The sequence below is a fragment of the Acartia tonsa genome, chromosome 1, assembly GCF_053477335.1.
Source record: "Acartia tonsa isolate MP-2025a chromosome 1, ASM5347733v1, whole genome shotgun sequence".
In the NCBI taxonomy this organism is placed as follows: Eukaryota; Metazoa; Arthropoda; class Copepoda; order Calanoida; family Acartiidae; genus Acartia; species Acartia tonsa.
Window position 1 is genome coordinate 19,882,111 of NC_137260.1, and position 20,425 is coordinate 19,902,535.

The following is a 20,425-nucleotide window of genomic DNA, read 5'->3' on the forward strand; positions in this document are numbered from 1 at the left end:
TTGGACTGGATTTATATCTCTTGAAATCTGATATTATAATTTATGTTCAATGTTTTATAGATATGAATTCTGTACGTGTGCAGAATTATAGGTTTTGTATTAATTAAATTTGCATTTTGTTATAATGGTAATCATTCCGCTGCTTATTTGTGCATAAAGAGATGACTGTGCACATATTTCTGGTCGCAGATTTTGCTTTGGCCAGAATTATAAGCGGAAATGTCTCGTTTAGTTAATTATCTTTAGTCCATGACTTTATTGTAAGACTTTATAATTACTCTTTTGTATTCTCTATGAAAGTGTCAAAATATTAGCCAATTGGTTTGAAACTCTTTGATTTTGAAAGGGTATTTAACTTGTCTGTATTTATATCAGATCTCCTTTCAACCATGTTTATTTTGAAAACTTGCAATTTATTAATACTGTGAGAGGATATGTGTGATATTAGGATTGGTCTTACGTGGAAAGTATTTAATTAATTCCATGAATTTTCTGTAAGTTTACCTTTTATTTTTATGTGATTTTTAGTTGTAATCTTATCTTTAATTAGCAATTAAAACAGGTTTTGGCATCTTTTAAAATAGATATAGGGGAGTTTTATTATTTAAACTTTTAAATATCCCTGTTTTATCAAAAATTGCGTACAGCATATAATATCGCGTAAGGAAAGAAGAGCAAAAGTGTTCCCTTCTTATAGTATGAGCTATAATTAGTTCATATGGTTTATAACTTAAATATTTTATGGCATTATTATTAGTTGTGTTGTTGTTATAGCAGTTCAAATCTAATTTGGTTAGAACTGTAATATTCCTGTTAATCATTTGTTGACAAGATGTATTGGTATTTGGGTTATATTATAGTTCGCTTGAAAAGTTTAAAGTTTTAAAGAAGTCTGAGTACAATATGCAAGAAAGAAAAACTTAATCTTGTTTTGACTGAAATTTTCTTTGAGGGTAGGCAATGGTTTTTGCTTAATTACTAGATCTTTAAATAAAATCATTGATGGGTGAAATTGTGGCATATCACAATGTATACTGTTGCTGTGTTCTTATAATAAGAGCATTAAAGATATAGTTTTGTTCGTACAGATCCTAATCGATAGTTTTTGTCTTTATCACACTTATATACAAATTAGATGCACTTTTGCCGCAACATGGTTTTGGGTACATATTTCAGGCATTATTAAAGGCTGATGGGTTAAGTATCCGAGATGTGTTTCTTAGACTTAATGTTAACTGCAAGGTTACTTAGGAATTATAATTCATAGGGTTTTCAAGATAATCAAAAATTAAATTCAAGCGATTCAATACCGTTTTCCCTAGCTTGCAAATGCAACGATAAGCTTGGTATCTTATCACCAGGAATGATATAGTATTGTATGCTCATATAAAGATTAGATCAGGTGATAAAAGTGGTCTGTGAGTTCTGACAATGCAGTTTATAATAAGACTATTACATAAAAGCTAGAGGTGGTACCAGCTTTATTTGACAGGGTTATTTTACATGTCAATGTGCTAGTTAATTCTACCAAAATTGGTCCAATTGCCAAACTTTCTTAGTGTCCTCTAAGTTTCACCTTTGTGCTAGGATTGAGACAAAAGCTCATCCAACCCGAAAATATAAGTGAGATCGAATGTGCTATTGGTTCATTTATGCCTATTGTTGTGAATATGCGCATAAAAAGTCTTCTTTCAGTAAAATCTGTAAGTCCATATATCTTTTGAAAACTGCTATGCTTGTTTTCAATTTATACTGCGATAGACATGTAAACCTAGAACCAAGGAAAAGTTACAACTTTTCAAGGTAAGTGAAATTTTCTCAAACTAAATTTTCTATCTTTTATGTGCGTATTCTCCACAACTTTCTTCAGAATATTCAAAATGTATGCTCAATAATTCTGACTTCGGTTTTAGATAGTTCAATCAATTTAATGATACTCCCTAAGTATACTGGGCTCCTGGGGTGGAGTGTACTATCTAGGTCATGTCCTAATATATATATTTTTGTTTTATACAATTTTGTCTTGTCTGTCTTAGGTTGAGTTTTAGTGTAAGATTTGCTTCACAAGTAATGATAGTCTTTAGGCAAAGTCCCAGTGGTATTTTGGCACTGTTGATTGTTCAGGACTTTTCTGTCTACATGTGAATGTATGAAGATTTTAGAATTATGCCATAAAACATTAGCTATATTACTATTCAAGTTTCTCTTTTTTTTTTTTTTGAAATAGTAGTGTGTGAAATTTTCAATCTTGACCATACACCTTAACCTAATTTCTACAACATCATCTATGTGTTCAATGAATTTACTGTATTCAGGAGTAGATGAGACTGGAATTTTTATTTAGCATTAAGATGATAATCAGATTAAGATCACTCATGATATGTGAGTGCCCTGTTCGATAGCTGTATGAATTAAAGTGTATCTATCAGCTTAATAAGTTAATCAATGTAATTATTGATTTTGTGTTTCAGATTGGTATAAGAGTATTATTGGGTTGGTTACTAGTAATTAGAGTGATCTAATTAATAGCTGGCGTGTTTCGGGCTATGGCAAGTTGATCCAATTCGTCATCAGATTCGTCTACTTCTGGTAGCATAGGTAGTCCATATATGAATGATCCTGAGAAGTCAAAATCAACGACTACCTCTCTGACAATAGATTGGTCGCTGGACTCTATGTAACCAGTGATAACTGTGTTGGTGATAGTATGATTGGAGTTATTGATTATTAAAGCTCTGCCACTGAGTTGTCCATCATCATTGATAATGAGTTGTGTTTGTCCAGGTAAGATCTTAATTCCTGCATTTTCGTTTGAAATATGATCGTCGCTGAGGATCACTTGTGTTCCAGGTGCTAGGTTGAAAAAGTGGTTGATATTCATTACTATCACTTGGGTTTCTTTAGCTTTGATCTTTTTAACTACTCCTGTACAGAGCTGGAGCTCAAGTTCAGAACAGAAGATACTGCTCAGCGGTCCTTCAGGGTGAAGAATAGAATACAAACACGGTGCTAACCGGTATTTGTCTGTGACAGGCGTCCATGTTAGCTGTAGGCTTCTAATACCATTCAGTCCAATTATCATAGGTGCGACATCCTCATGGTCTTCAGCTACAATTGAAAAGAGAATTGGGTAATGACGGCTTGAAAATGATGTGGGGCGAATCATGAGAGTTACTTCTCTGGGTTCGGGGATCTTGTGATCTGCACATGTAACTGGTAGATCATGACTTTCTTCCAACTGATTCTTATCATCGTTCATTACTATGCCAAACAATTTGCTATAGTACCTGGCTGATATGATGTTTTTATCTGTTGCTGAGTCAAGTAAGGCTGTCATGCGTACGTCATAGTCATATTTACAATCTATTTCTTCTGGCATACAACCAGAGCAATGAAGGTACAATTTTCTTTCTTCCTCCTTTGCTGGTGTAATGTTATCTCTTACTTGATCTTTAGGCTCATTGGGAATTATTTCCGCTGTGGCAGCTTTGATTCCACTGAGGTTACAATCTCTAGATGATTCCTCAGCATTGGCTTTAGCCCAGTCTTCATATGTTTGCCTGAAGACACCACTAGGTTTCACCTTACCACTATGGTATAATTCCATCATGGCTGGCCTTCCAGGACATAAGTGTCGAGAATGGTATAACTCTTTACCATATGTCTTATAACAGTTTGTACAGAAAGCTGATGTCAATACAGTTGGGTATAACCGCCCTGTATCATCACATAATAATCTACATCCATCAGATATGTTGTGAGAATATTGTCCACATGCTACACAGTAGCGTCCAGGTGATAGCCTATAAGAAGCCTGATAATCCCGCTTGGTATTCCTTTGAAAATGCCTGTCCCTGTTATCCCTGTGATAAGGTTTGGGATTGGGTGATTTTGTAGCCATTTCTTTAACGGTGGATTTTCTTCTATGATAATTTGAGATGGCCTCTATTTTGGCAATTTGTCTGTCTCTGTAGTTAGCTCTTCTCTCTTTAGATTTCAAAGTGTTGGTGTTGTGGGTTCTCTTGTGTTCCACACTCGTTGTACAGTTTGTGCAGAGATTCCTTCCAACGTCAAGTGAACCACTCGTGTTAGGTCTACCAAGTTGTATTGTGTTCAGTTTCTGTGAGAGTAGAAGTTCTTCTACTGGTTCTGCTACTTTTGTCCGCCTGCGGGAAACAGTTTTCCACGAGTCTGATAAGTTAGCTTGAGTTGATAGTGAGGCCAGAGATATCGCATTCAATTCAGGGCTCATATTCCTCTTGCCAATTTGTTCTGATTCTTCTAGATTGGATATTTGTATTTCCTCATAAGCATCGGAGTCTCTAGTGTCTGTATTAGCTGAAGGGGTGTTTATACCAGGTGTTGTCGAGCGTCCCCGACAAGGAGTGGTTTCCTTATCAGCTTCATCATCCTGCTGGCCTTGCTTGCGGGCAGATGACATGATAATAGTTGTAAAGTCTTAGAACTAATTGTAAGTTCTTTTAGATGCCAGTGGAATGTTGTACTATTTTTATGATAAAAATAGCGGAAGTTCGAGAGGAGTACAAATAATTGGTATAGTTTAAAACAATCAAGAATCTGTTTAAGTTAACAATTCTTTGCTTTAAAATGTGTTTAGCTATAGATGGGTGTGATATATGCTTCACCTATAGTTGTTTCTACGTCGTATATACGTGCGTGTGAGCTTTTGATTGATATTCTAAAAATGTGCGCTAATGCACCCTTATCCTTAATTAAGCTCAACTGTAGAAACACTCCTACTTAACTTTTTATATAGGTTTATTTATGGAACCAATTTGAGCTAGTTAGCTATTCAAATTGGTTATCAAGTTAAGTAATGTTTGCAGCGGAGTTAATTTGGGTATGCTTATATACTATCGCAAATTAACTTTTAGTTTGCTCAGGAGTCGACTTTCCTAGCAAATTATGGTTGTCGAGAAAAGAAAACAGCAATTTATAATCCTTGTTGAACTCTTACTTCACTCTAAGGATATGTGTTTATAGCCTACGATCTACTTATTCCTGTAAGGCTATTATGAATATAACTTACTAAGGTTCACTCCCAAAGGATCGTCTATATTCTAATAATATTGCAACAATTTTGCCTGAATGTCAAAGATCTCGCCACCTCTTACTTATAGTTGTATTAGGGGTTTCCTTCCAATCCTATAACGTAATTTGCGCAAAATTGGGGCTTCACTTGTGACTTCAATTCTTATAACTGTAGTAAGATATACAATTTAGATATACCTATATTTATATATGTAAAGATTGTTTTCAAAATTATCTGACCGGATGTAATCTAATTATAATTAGTAGTAATACAGTATTCAAGTGCAAGTTTACTCTGAGGAAGTGTGAGATCCTACACTAGGTGGCCAACCTATAATGTGGAGGTTGTCAATCAAACTTCAAAGGAACCTATCAACTTTGAATTAAACAATACTTATACTTTTTTTTTTTTGAAAACTAATCTAACTGATTTTAGTGCACTTTTTTTTTTAACTTATCTAAAAGTAATCTGTTAGGTTATAAAAACTCTGGGCTATATGTAGACACACTTTTATGTTACTTGGTTATAGTCTATGTGCTAGTAAGCCTAAGTAAACATACGTTTCTCGATATGTAAAAAAAATTTATGATTCCGGATATTTAAAGACAGTAGGGTACTTTTCCGTAGTACTTCTGCTACTTCTTTTAGAGACGCCCTACTCTCCCAAGGTAGGCTGCTGCAACCTCCTGCTGCGTTTGGTTTATAGAACTTTGTCTCTTAAAGTGTGCTATTCAGTACATATAGGGCCTATATTGTTGACTATACTTTTATATCACTAATGGTCACTATCACTAGTAATTAACTTGTCTTCACTTTCACTGCTGAATCCTGGTGGTACATGAAATAGAAATGTTAGCATTAACAAAGTAAGTAAAAATTTAGTTTTCATGTCCTACTTATTGTTGAGTGAACTGTTTATTGTATTTATGTATGTATTTGTAAGGAGCATACAAACAAAAGTTTTCTAAGTTAAGATTGAATTAAAACTTTCTAAGTCAAAATAAAATAGAATCACTCTAAGTCCAAGGTTGGAAAATTTTGACTAAGTCCAAAAAGTTTCTAATGAAATTATTCTAAGTACAAAATCAATAAATTTCGGCTTAGGAAAAAAAAAATTCTGAAAATATCTTAAGTGCAAAATTAATAAATTTTGACTAAGTCAAAAAAAAATTTTTATTGAAATTATCCTAAGTACAAAGTTAGTGAATTTTGACTGAGTCCAAAAAATTTCTTTTCAATGAAATTATACTAAGTACAAAATTAGTGAATTTTGACTAAGTTCAAAACTTTTCAATGATATTATGCTAAGTACAAAAATAGTGAATTTTGACTAAGTTCAAAACTTTTCAATGAAATCATGCTAAGTATAAAAATAGTGAATTTATCTTGAGACAAAAGAAATAGAATTACTCTAAGTCCAGACGTGGAATATTTTGTCCGAGATGAGATTTCCTAACAGTTCATTCACAAAGCTACTTTAGAGATTGCCTATAAGTCAAAAGAAATAGAATCACTCTAAGTCCAATGTTGGAGTATTTTGACTAAATGCAAATCTCGCTAAGTTAAGGATTTTAAAATTATAAAGTATTAGAGTGTTAGAATTATCCTTCACCAAAAGAAATAGAATCTCTCTAAGTCCATAATTGGAATATTTTGGCTAAGACAGAAATACTCTAAAACAAAATTTTCTTTTAAGTGTGGAGAATGAAATTTGTTAATCTAGTTGGAAAAATCGCAATTATTACAAGTCCGAATTTTGGTAAATTTCCAACCAAGTTCACAATTTCATAAAATTACTATAAGTCCAGAAATTCGAGATTCTCTCTGTAACAAAAGAAATAGAAACGGTGCTAAGTCCAAAAGTGGAATATTTTGCTCAGAGTCTCAGGAAATCTCTGGAATTATGTCTGATTGCATACAGCAATTTGTCTACACTTATATCATTCCAACCGATCGATGTTGAGAATATCTTTGAGACTTTGAAATATTTTGTTTAACTCAAAATTTTGGAGGCAATAGTTATTTTGATACATCCGCATATAAATCAGAATTGCATTAAGAATATAAGTCCTAGGCATGTATAAGTAAGTGCAAATCTCAGAAAATCGGTTCTAACGGCACCAAAGTATTAGTACAGTTTAACTTGAGTATAAATGCTACAAGTTTGTAATAATCTTTTGGCCCTTTACTACGACTCAAGAGTACTAACTGCTTTCGGCATATTGTTTCAGAAACATGGCTCCAAAGACAATATGTATCCCAACTAACAGCGTTTCCCGTGTTCTATAGGATTTGCTCCTAAGTTTTCATTAAATAAGACAGTTCAAAATGGTCCTTTACAAATAGTATTTTGATAGCTTATAAATGAAAAGTTACTCCATGCTTGATTCTTAATAAGTTCTGGTTTAAGTATCAAAGATTCAAGTATTTCAACACTTAGAGAATTTCCGAATAAGTAAAAATCATACTAAGTCCGAAGATTTATATATATACTCCGCCACCTAGCACAACTCCTAAATTTCAAAATTCTGACTAAGTCCAAAAAATCAAAATTTTGCACATAGCTTAATCATAGATTGTTCCAACCCAAGTGTTTTACTAAAGAGAGGCGGACATGGAGGTGCCGGTGTGCTGGTATTCTCTAGGGCCTCTAGAGTGTCAACCAGTGCGAGTGTCCTTATAGGGCGGCGACCAATGGCCACAAATATGCTAGCATTCTCTAGGGCCTCTAGAGTGTCAGCTAGTGCAACTGCTCGTACACGAGGCTCTCAATTGCATTTGTGTCGTGCCTTTCAGTCCCTATCTCTTCAAACGCCTCATAGTCCTAACCTTGCTCTCAAATAGTTTCACAGGTTTTGGTAAATCCGATTTTGCCATAACTACAATTATTCGATTTTGGTAAAAATACCTGCCTTAGGCGGTTCGGGTACGGTAAGGAAAAAAAGAAAAAAAAATTTATGAAGTAAAATTTTTCCAAGATACAACCGGTAAGTTGCACCATTGTGTGTGCGAATGGGGCGTTTGTCCATAGTTAGGTATGGAGACCGCTCTTCTATGAGTACTACTAAAACCTAATTTTAATGTAATACACATAGACATCCTCATCGTCGGTTCGTTTGTTTAGAATGCTTAACCCTCTATTCCCACAAGTATAATACGAATTTGGTTGAGCTGGTGGAAGCTCAACAAAAGACCCACGCGAAGTATTATGTTGCTTTAACCTAAGAATAAATGGTTGGTTTTGATATTCGATCAGAATTATATAAGTATATTAAGTATTAAGGAAGGAAAATGTTTTTATAAAGTGTATTTATATTACAAGTGCATAAGTTAAGTATGAAAATATTTACAGGATAAGTGTTAAAATTATAAGTAGAGTAGGACAGAAATGTGCCCTAAGTCCCAAGCAGTGAATTGTGCTAAGTGTTAGAGTTCTAACATAAGGCCTGAGCTCAATTCATGCTAAGTACTAAGGGGCCTAAATTTAAACTACAATGCATGCCAAACAACTAAGTCATTACCTTTTAAAGCCAGAAAGAGAAGTTGATGGTAGGAGAGTTAATAAATAACTGAATAAATTCAAGAGGTACATGCTATAACATTAGCTCTGGACCAGGATTTTAGTGTTTGTCTGTGCAATTAAATATCTGTGTGTTAATATGTGACGTAAATCAGGCATGGTTGTAGGCATACATATTTGAACTGGTTGTTTATATGATTACATTAACTATAAACATAATATCTTTAATAAACATATACTATTAGCAAATCACATACAGATTACCATGAATAGGCTAGCGTTACCCATATATGGTGTCATATAGGTAAAGATAGGCCTATGAATGCATAAATTGATACAAATAATGCCTTGGGCCTAGCTAAAGTAATTGTGTCTTGCCCCTGAGTGCTACTAGATAATTGCAGGGCACGTGTCAATCAAAGATTCATAATATGATCTATAAAGTGTTGACTTTATATCAAGCATAGATAGATAGTTATAGATGCGAAGCATTTCTGTAGAAGTCTCATATGTACGTTCAAAGAATTTGAAAATTGAGGATCGCATCTCCAGTTGCATTTCTAAATATGTGTTTATGTGCCACGGTCCACATGGATTGCCATTAGCACATGAGCACAGTAAGTTTTTCATATCCTTGTATAGAAGTAACAGAATGTTTGTGTGGCTGTTTGTCTATGAGTAATTAAGAAACTTTCTAACCGTTGAACCACAAAACTCCCAAGAAATACCACCCCTAAAAAAAATTACCCCTAACAGTTTTTTTTTACTTTTACTTTTTATAACTAAAATTGAATATTTGGGAGTCCCCTAGGTGTGTATCCGCTAGAGTAAAAGGAGTAAAGAAAATTTCTTATACAAGACATTTCATAGATGAGTTAAAACAGTATTTCTTTTAATTTAGCTTTTTTCAAACTGTAAATTTGAAATTTTATTTGCATTTGTACGGTGAAAATATCAAAAAATAGATCCCCTGTTTTAAATTCCGATATTATGTATTTATTTTTCACTGCTACTTTAAAATTTTCCTGGTATTTGGATGTGGTGTATGGAAGTATAAATATAAATGGGTTCTCTTCCTGCAAAATCAAGGTGTTATTACCAAGGGTGATAAAATTATTCTATAGTTATTGATTTTTAACTATAAGCTGCCCCCTCCCCCTCCCAAGTCTTAAGGTTTTTTCACTGACCCCTAATAGATGACAATTGAAATTCTTACATACCCAGAGGGCTCTAGGGGCACTTGAGATAGACGGAAGTCAATTCTCCGTACACTTTAAATTTTAGTTTTGAAAAAAAAATATTTTTTGGGGTAAGGGGGTAATTTTTATTATATATCTATAGACCAAAAAAAGCTTCTTACTATATGATAGAAAAACATCATTTTTAATGTTAATAAAATTTTTATGTGCAGGAATTTGTATATATTTTTTAATATTTAAGTTTTGTATCTATGTGCAAAACAAACATAAGTTTGGCTTTGGCTTGGGCATAAACTGGAAAATCGGAGTTCTAACAGTAAATATACTTTAATATAATAGCACATCAGTAAATAATGATAGCAATGTCTTTTTGAAATAGTAAGATTGAAAATGATTTAAGCAACTTGTCCTCTTTTACAAATCAATTTCCAACCAAGAAAAAAACTCATATATGGAGTTTACAGCCAATGAAAGAAAGAAAGGTGCCTTTGTTGTTAAAATAATTCATATATATATATATGTGTGTTAGCGTTTAGCTAATTTTATAATTAAAGAAGGATTCGGTGTTTTGAAGACACACTCTCAAACCACAATTTATTCAACTTTAGACTTACCATTATATATACATCTTTTTATGTAAGCATTATACTTATAAAAACTATTTGGTTCAAGTACACAGAGTTCAGCTATTTGGCTGTAATTAAAAGGAATTGACCTTTTTAATTGAGTTTTAAATAATCAAAATTTATGCTCGAGGAAAAATCCAGCTAAAACATGAAATTAAAAGTATAATATATTCTTTTTTATAAATTTTAATGCTAGTATTTATTAATATAATACACGAATTGTAAATGTCATATACTAATAATCAAAATGGCTATATTTGTTAAAATTTCTGTATATTTTTAATAATGGTAGATGTGTTAAACGTTATAATCGATATCAAAACTTTTAAAAATCTGAGTTTCAGTGGATAAAAATTATGCAGTAATATGCATAAAATTGTTATTCTTGTATATATTTTTACCTTAAATATTTAAATTAGGTGAATGTCTATGAAAATGATATTCTTATACAAAACATCATAAAAGTTTGGTGATAACATCTTTTATATTGCAAGTTAAACATCTATAGCCCCCCCCCCTTCCTGTACATATGTTAAATTGCAATATAGAACTTGTGTACTGTAATCACAGCAACATAGCTATGTTATATGTTGTTAGTAGAATTATATGTCTAGTATTGTCTAATATTACTTTTTAAATTTTTTTTTTGAAAATATTATTATAATTATTGCCCAAAGATGGTATATCTTCCCTAAACATTTTCATTGAAATAACAAGTCGACATTGTTTTTTAACAAGCAAAGCTTAGAAAAATTACATCGCAAACTCGTAAATAAGTTTATTTTTCAAAAAAAAAAATAGAAGTAAAATCCTATTTTTAACTCCCCTCTTATTAAGTTGTTATTATATTTAAGGGATTAATGACATGTCTGCAATATGTCGGTCAATTTCATGTGGAGTTTAACCAGGTTTTACTTGGCATAAAACAAGTTCTTTAATAATAGTGGTTTATTATGGTGATTTACTTATAAAATATGAGATTTTACCAAGTTTTTTCTTACAAGATATCAACATAAAATTAGATGCATATAAACACTTTTTCTTCATCAAAGTTTGCCAGCAACCCCGTGGGTTTCCCTTCCCAAATTCCCAACAAGTGAAACTATTTTCAAGGATTCTCTTAATCCCACCATTTCTTCAAAACAGAAACAAGCATTCTCAAAATATTTTTTGCCGAAAGTAAATTAAAGACATTGAAAATTTTCTCAAATAAAAGCATGACTTATGTAGGTTCCATAATGTTCCTATGTATTCTATTTTAAAAATAAGACATATTACAGTTTTAAGCTATTTTACTGTCATCCTTACCATATCTATTAGGGGCGTAGACGATTGTAATTGAATAAAATACTCCTATTCTAAATTGTATTATTCTGCTGAAATGTCCTACCAATTAATTTTAATATATGAATCCTTGCCCATGCACCACTTTCTCTATCTTGATACTTTCATTGGATGCATGTGTTGATTTTTATCTATCTACCTGGCAACTTTGTGGTGCATATTATTAAGTACCTTTCTATCCATCTATCTACTTATCATCCATGCTATATTTTTCACTAGCGGCTACGCCCCTAGAGGACTATAGGGGTACTTGAGGAGGGGAGAGTCAAATTTGATAACCCAATATCTTATTTTAGATTTTAAAAGAAAAAGTAAAAAAAAAATTTGGGGGCGGGGGAATTTTTTTTTGGGGGGGGAGGTATTTTTCATTTTTGGGGGGGTTGGGGGTGTCCCATCCCCCAGAAAATAATCATAAACCTTCCCGGGACCTATGAGAAGCTACCCTGTTAAGGAAAACCCAATTGGTTCAGTGTTTAGCGAGATCCTTGGCGTTATCCTCTTAGAATTTTTTTTGTGTTTTGAAAATTTGAGTACCCCCCTCGACAACGACGAACAACTATTTTAGGTTAGGTTAGGTTTTAGGCTAGGGAGCCGAGCGCTGCGGCTAGGCAGGCAAGGGGGACAAGCGCTGCGGCTAGGCAGGCTAGGGGGCCAAGCGCTGCGGCTAGGCAGGCTAGGGGGCCGAGCGCTGCGGCTAGGCAGGCTAGGGAGCCGAGCGCTGCGGCCAGAGTTCATAGTTCGCTGTCGGGGAGGGGGGGAGGGGGTACTCAAATTTTCAAAATTGAAAATTACTTTAGTATAAATTACTTTAGTATAAGGATATATATTTTTAGTAGATTCGTTTGTTGAATTTTATTTATATATATCTCTTACAATCTATACTAAGCAAATTTAGATCTATATGTCTTTAAACTGTTGGCGTATTAAATATTGTTACAACTATAGTTACTGATAATTAGATAATATTTTAATTTAATCTATCAATATGTCTACTTTTCTATTGATGAAATAATATTTTGAAAATATTATAATAATATAATTATTAATGTATACCTTGCAGTCTTGCTAAACTTGCTATCTATCTACAGTTTACTTTGTAGTTTTTTTTACTTGCTGTTTAATTATCGTCGTAATTCAATGAAAAACTATATATTGATCTAAAGGGATAAGACAATGGCCGATAAATGGATGTACATCCCCAATGATGATACATAAAATTACCCCTCTTGTATATTACAACTAGTAGTTAAAACGTTTGGACACTCAGCTAAATTAAACAACCAATCAAAATTTATTTAAAATCCACATGGTTGTTAAACCAACGAATAAGAAAACGTTATTGTAATACTTTTGGGACTAGTGTAATAAACAGCCCAATGTACCTTCCATACCTTGAAAACTATTCATGAATTAAGCAACAAGAAACGAATCAATATACTAGGAGCGAAGCCACTAGTACGTGTTATAAAGTATACTTCTTGTTGTAGTGAAAATGAGTGTTTATTATAAAAGTTTATCTTGTGAATGCATCTTTTTATGCAAATATTGCCCCACAATCCATCCCCCAAAACATTAGAAAATTCTTCCCCTAAAGGTTATCTTGTCTCTTCTCCAAGAAATTTACTTTTACCTTTTAAAAAAATACTTTCTTTTAAAAGATTTAGTTTAAGAATAAAAAAAACTCAATTATTGACTAATGCACATCGAAAAGGATTGTAAATCTAAGCCCATTCTTCAGTCCTTCCTTTCCCTGCTTTTATTTAATAATTTGGCATTTCCACCTATATATAAACTAAACCTAACTTTTGAAATAAAATTGACAACTCTTTTTGTGAAATATATTGGGTATAGTCCCTTTCGTAAAATCGCACCTTATGGGACGATTCTTCTTATTTTTCACAGTAGCTTTTCTCCTATTTCTAGCCCCTGTGGGGCCAATTACCTAACCCTGTGGGGCAATCACCTAACCCAATATAACCTAACCAACCTAAAATAACCTATCAAAAGCCATTTTAAAAATACGACGAAAGGGACTATTCCCAAAAATATTTTCTTTAAAATTTCCATCAATTTTCCATGGTTATCATTGAATATTTTTCATTTTTGTCCACTTCTCTTTTTGTTGTTGTTGTTGTTGCAACCTCCTTGAAAAAGTTTTATGATAATATCTGACTTCAGTTGTTGCATATCCCTCCTTAGTTTTTGCTGTGGGAAATTTGGTGGATTTTTTATGAAAAATAAACTAAACTGTATTGAAAACTATATTGATAAAAATTTTAAATGGAAATTTTACAGTTACTTTGCTTACTTGACCCCCACCCTTAAAAATAAGATAAAATGTCTTTTACTTTTACATTATTGTTGAATTTTCAAACCACAGTACTAACATAAATTTGTCTCTGTGTATTCTTTGTTAACTTTTTCCCTATTCATGTTTTATTATCATACATTCTGTATCGGCTACTTACATTATATCTTTTTTAATAAAAAAAACCATATGCAAAAAGATAGAAAAAGATGCTAGAAAAGGATTGAAAAAAAAACAGTGTATTGCCATACTATTTCCATGTAACCTAGAAACTTATCACTTATTGATTAAAGTCCATGGTTAATTTAATATCAGCAAAGAGTTTTATAGTGGAAATATAAAAGATTACTTTTAAAACTTTATTACAAATTAAAATTAATATACTTATCCTGAATCCTAGGTATGGCAAGATGTTTTATTTGTACAGACCCTCTTCCTGCCTTTTATTATATTCTAGGCTTATCAGGTATAATAGAAATAGACCAATTCTTTTTTTAAAATAGGATATTCAGTCAAGCAGACGCAAATAATGATTGTAAACTTATTTTATCAAAATGTCTTCCCATTAATGTTTCTTTTCTAGTGTCGACCTTAATATACAATAAGATGATGTTTTAAAAGAAATATAACATATAAAAAACAGAATGGCGGAAAAATTAAAAACAAGATATTTTTTCTTAAAATTGCATAATCCTCCCTGAATATTTCCATTTATTGTTAGGTAATATGTATGAGAGATGAGAGTATGGTCTAACTTTCAGTATTTCCTGTTTGTAATGGTGAACCACACAAAATACCAGCTCTTAACATTATGTATTAAGGTATCCACAGAAATACTCATGGTGGAATGTGAAAAACGACCATTCCTGTAATGGTAAGCCACATAAAATTCCAGCTCTTAACATTATGTATTTCAGTATCCAATGATTTTCTCTTTAATAGTAAGCCACACAAAATACCAGCTTATAGCTTAATGTATTAAAGTATCCCCAGAATTACTCATATTGAAATATATAAGGGACCTTATAATATAAAATAGTAAACCACATAAAATATTAGCTCTTTACATTATGTATTAAAGTATCCATGGAATTACTCGTATTAGAATATATAGAAGAGACCTTTTTAAAAATGTGAAAACACATAAAATACTAGCTCTTAACATTATATATTAAAGTATCTACAGAAATACTCACGTTTGAATATAAAAAGAGACCTTATTTATAATGGTAAACCGCACAAATTTTCAGGTTAAAACATTATGTACTGCAATTATAACAATAAAAGTTGTTTGCAATAAATAAAAAGTTTAACATTTTTTCCATCTGTTTCAGCATAAACATCTGTATGCAAAAGAAACTTGAATAAAAAGTGTAAAAATTACATTTAAAAAGCTAACAACAGAAAGCAACAAAAATGTAAACATGTCCATATGTAGCGTAAAAATAGCTATCCATAATTTACCCGCATTTTATATTTTGAATTTACAATTTCCATCTGTAATAAAAGTAGTCTCTCTGGTTTTTTTTCGATGAGACCTAATATCCCGGTAACAGCTGAACTGAACAGGTTAGGCTTTTTAAAATTATACCTGCTTCTAAAAAATAGCCCCTTTCCCTCCCCGCATAAAATATATATCTATATATCTTCATTTTGAAAGTAAAAACAAATAAGGGTTGGTCATTTAAATTTTAGGGGTGAATCCACTTAAAAATATCCTAAGACATATAAATTATCTAATTTTAAATTTGAATTTAAAATAGATTCGAAAAAAAACCATGTAAAATTAAATATTTGACCTTAAAATGTGTTTAAGAATTTTCTTATATTTTATGTGTGAAGTTGGTTTAAATGTGATGATCATACAGTCACTTTACTTTTTAAAAGCGAAGCTTTTCTATAATTAGGGTCAGTCCGTCCGTCCGTAACGGATAGCTTTTTTCGTTAATTTAGGCATGTTAGAATTGTCCTATCGATTTCAAACTTTGCATGGTCATTCCTTTACTAGTTAGGTACGATTTAGAAAATGTAGCAACTTTATGATTATTACCAAAATGTCCGTACGTCTATTTTAAACGTGTTGATTTTTTTACTTTTTTAACAACAAATTTTTTTGTAATCTAATCATCCGATAGATCTGATTTTTTGTATACTGATTCCTGGGACAACAAAATACAATATTATAAGCGAAGCAACTCTATAAATAAGTCTTAAAAATGTCAGTATGTCCATAAACATTACTCTGTATCAAGCATTTTTTCAACAAATTTACTTACAATTTTGCATCGACTCTTATACATTTATATTCTGATTATTCAGTTCTGACACTATACAAGTGTTAATGTCCGTTTGTCCTACCGTTTCAGCGCTTCGCTTTTATGGATGTTGTCATCCTTGTTTCTACTCTGCACAGTCTTAGTTATATAATACAAGTTTAACTTTTTCATCCAAAAAATGATCTATCCTCATGTCTTGATACCTTTATTTTATTTTTGATTATTTTCTGGCTTTTATCTAAATTTATATATATTATCTTTACCAATTGAGAGTCGGCGATGGGGAGATACAGTTATTTAACCCTTTCCCCCTCCAGTGTTTTACTCTAATGTTTTATCTGCTTTTCATGGACACAATGTCCTTATTGTACGTTTTTGTAAAGTATAGATGAAGAATCTAAACTGTATGTCTATAATACAAAGTAGAACGATGTCTGTCTGTTTGTTTGTCTGTCTGTCTGTTTGTAGCGAAGGATCTCGCTAACCACTGAACCGATCGGGTTCTCCTTAACAGGGTAGATTCTCATATGTCCCTGGAAGGTTTATAACTATTTTGGGGGAGGGTACCACCACCCTCCCTAGAGAAATTAAATTTTTTTAAATTTCTCAATTTTAGAAAGAGAGTTCAACGAAAAACAAACATCAAACGTAAATTTTTTTTACTTTTTCTTTTAAAATCTAAAATAAGAAATTGAATTACTAAATTCGACTCTCTCCTCCTCAAGTGCCCCTAGAGGCCTCTAGGGGCGTAGCCGCTAGTAATATATAATGTAAAGTGTTTTTAAATGTCTGAACTATTTTATTTAGGTAACTTTGAACATATAAAACATAAAATGAAAATATAATATAATATTAAGAAAATAGAATATTTTATTATTGTCTGAACTAATAAAAAAGATATAAAAAGTAACCGATTTATACTTTTAAAACACCTTATACCAAACATACAAAACATCTTGTAGATTAGCCGCTATACTTATATGAATAAAAAATGACTGGAAAAAGTAAAAAAAAATGATTGCAAGAAAGTTAGAACACAAGGACGACAATATACGTTAATAGCGAATCTAAAAGAATTAAAACAATAGATTAGTTCATTCAATCTTCACATCAAAATTCAGCCATCTATCGTTAAAAACAGACGAGAAAAATACATTTTTCGATCTAGTGCATTACAGACATACAAACCGACCTATATAATGCTCATTTGTCATCAATGGTTCAAAGTAGAATTTTAAAGAACATTACATGACCGACAGACGGACGTACTTCATAAGTTGTTACTAAATGCTTATTTGCAGGTTACAGACTGACGGAAGGATAGACAAATGATTTGTAGTGTAGCATCACTAGACAGAGAGAGAGAAAGAGAGAAGGAGAGAAAGAGGAAGATTGCGAGTAAAAGGAAATGAAATTGCAAATCGAAAATGAAATGCAAATCAACGTTTCTATTGAACAACTAAACAAATGAAAATATTGTTAAATGCATAAATTAATTCAAATAATCAGCCACCAGTTATATGTACACTGATTTCATTATCATAACAAGTAAATCGTTCTTAAGTAGTTGTTCCTATAGTAAAAATATATAATAAACTTTTATAAAAATCATTATAAAAATAAAAACAACACATAATTACATAAAAAGAGCATTATTCCTTCAAAGCCATTATTTTTTAGTACCAATCCTACATTATCATTTTATTATTCAAAGAAAATTATCCTTGTATCATTAATAATTTTGCTATAACTTATAACATGTTTACATGTTATAACAACACCAGTAAATAGCCTAAAGAGTATTCTCAATAGATTTATAATTTATTTACATATGAGATATGTAGAACAACACTGCATTATAAATGTTAAAGAATTTAATATTATAAAAACAACTGGCGGCTACTGGTCTCTAGGGGCTCTGTATTCTAAGAAGCAGAAAGTGGCTAAAAAATAGCCTAAAACCATTCAAAGAATTAAGTCTAAAAATAAGATTGAATAAAATCATAACTGGAGTTATGAAAATCTTACCGAAAAAAGAGACTCAATCAGTTTAGTAGTTATTGAGATCTGAAGCTTCAGACAGAAAACCCTTACAAATTTATAAATTAGGACAATACTCTGACACAATCTGTTGTGAAACTAAGTAAAACGAATATTTTTTATTAAAGAAATTAATAAATTATAGAGTAGCTTCGCTACTAAAAAACTTATAAAAATGGTACTTACAATTTTTCGATTGGTATGTATTTGATAGAATCATCGTGGGTCATCACTCGGCTGTTTTCTAGAATTATAATATTATTATAGAGTTACTTTGCTACTAAGTAATAGTATCAGCTATGTATGTCCCTAGAGAAACTTTGATTTTAAGGGAGGTAGTCGTGAAATTTTAAAGACGATATTATTTGGGAGGGTTAACCTTCCCACCCACCATACCCCTCAGCCGAAAACCCTCTTAAATAAATAGATAAAGGCCTTCCTGGAACCTATAAAATGCTTAACTTAAAAGAAGATCCTTATAAGAAAATTACATAGTGAGATCTTTACTGGCATCATGCAAATAAACACACTACTCTAAGCGTATACAATACCTTAAAATTACTGTGATGTCTCTTAGTCTTTAAATTGGTAAAACTACAACAGGCTTTTCAATAGTATTCAAAGAAAATAAACATTTTTGTAGACGCAAAATAGTGTTTCGTCACGTGCAATTTCCATTAATTTTTCCTATGTTAAATTTGGAAATCACATAAAATTAAAACATTTTGGGTCGAATAAAATTTAATTTATTTTAAAATTAATGAAATTTAACCGCATATTAAAATATTAATCATTTTCAAAGTATCTTATTAAAGTTTAAATAATTTATATATTTCTAACATTCCATCATAACATTATCCATCTATCTTTTCACTCAACTATCTATTTATCTATCCAATTATCTATCAATCATCTGTGCATCTATCCATCTTACCAAAATCACTCAGGTCTTGCATAGAACAATGTAGTAGAGTTAGCAGGACAAATATCCAGCTCAGATCCTTTGTCATTTTTATATTACTTGTAACTTTTCTGAAATATAGTTTGTAATTATTATCTTTAATTGGAATGAAGTTGTATCCAAAATGTTAAAATAAAGATTTTTTTAAAATATAAATTAATATCAAAAACAAACTACTAGGACTTACTAACCAAAAAATTATATGTAAATAAGTTTAACTGTTTTTTTTAATTATTAGCTATTTATGTATACTAGGACTGTGTAAAGAAAGCTTTAGTGAACCATGGTATTATGTGAATAGTTAGTACTCAATGAGGTGTATCTGTAAGAAAGAAGTGAGTAAGGCTAAGCTATATAGAACTTGTTATTGAAAAGTAAGTACACCTAAATTGTAGATCTACAAAATTGCATTTTCTACAACTTTATGTTTCCACATAGCTCTGAAAATTTAAGATCAAAAAAGTGTTATTTTATTTTATGTCAGTAAACAACAATAATTCAATAGCAAAACCTTTAAAAAATCTTTGATTTAATTCAAATTTAATAGTGATCTTTCATAATTAAAATTTAATTAAGGTACCTATTAAATTATTATTTTTTGTTAACTATTATAATGAAAGGAATGAAAAACTCAAAAGCATAATAAAATTATTAGACAAAACAAAACACTTATATATTGTTATAAGACCTAGGTTTCACAGAATCTATTATTTTTACTTTTTTGAGTTTTCATAGAAACCTTTTTGGTTTTGGTTGACAATAAATAAATAAAAGGTTTGTTCTGAATCTGTTTACTACAATGTTGTTTTAAATTCAATCAATATGAGAAATTGGTCAGTACTCAAATACCTTCACAAACAATGGATTTAAAAGTACTGGATAAAACAACAATTTAATTTATTTCATGTTGCAACTTAAATACAGGTTTAGAATAATACAAATTTTAATTGTCAGATATATTTTTTTCATTAAAGTAAGACAATGTAAAAATTTTTATATAGATATTTTTTTGTTCAAAATAGACAAACAATAATGGTTGAATATTGATACATCTTGTTTGTACTTCATGATATAATTTGTTTTTAAACATATATATGC

The 20,425-nt window shown here is 31.2% G+C and overlaps 1 protein-coding gene across 1 annotated transcript in view; it reads right to left on the bottom strand.

Annotated features, from left to right (window-relative positions):
• LOC145314538 (leucine-rich repeats and immunoglobulin-like domains protein 1) overlaps positions 1 to 19,394 on the bottom strand; it is a 91,548-nt gene extending 72,154 nt beyond the window's left edge. Inside the window, exons 1-2 of the mRNA XM_080154500.1 lie at positions 19,301 to 19,394; positions 18,553 to 18,610 (exon numbers count right to left, since the gene is read on the bottom strand). Coding sequence (XP_080010626.1) covers positions 18,553 to 18,610; positions 19,301 to 19,376 — 134 coding nt within the window. The 5' untranslated portion in view covers positions 19,377 to 19,394. The remainder of the gene's footprint in view (positions 1 to 18,552; positions 18,611 to 19,300) is intronic.
• Between the last annotated feature and the right edge of the window lie 1,031 nt (positions 19,395 to 20,425).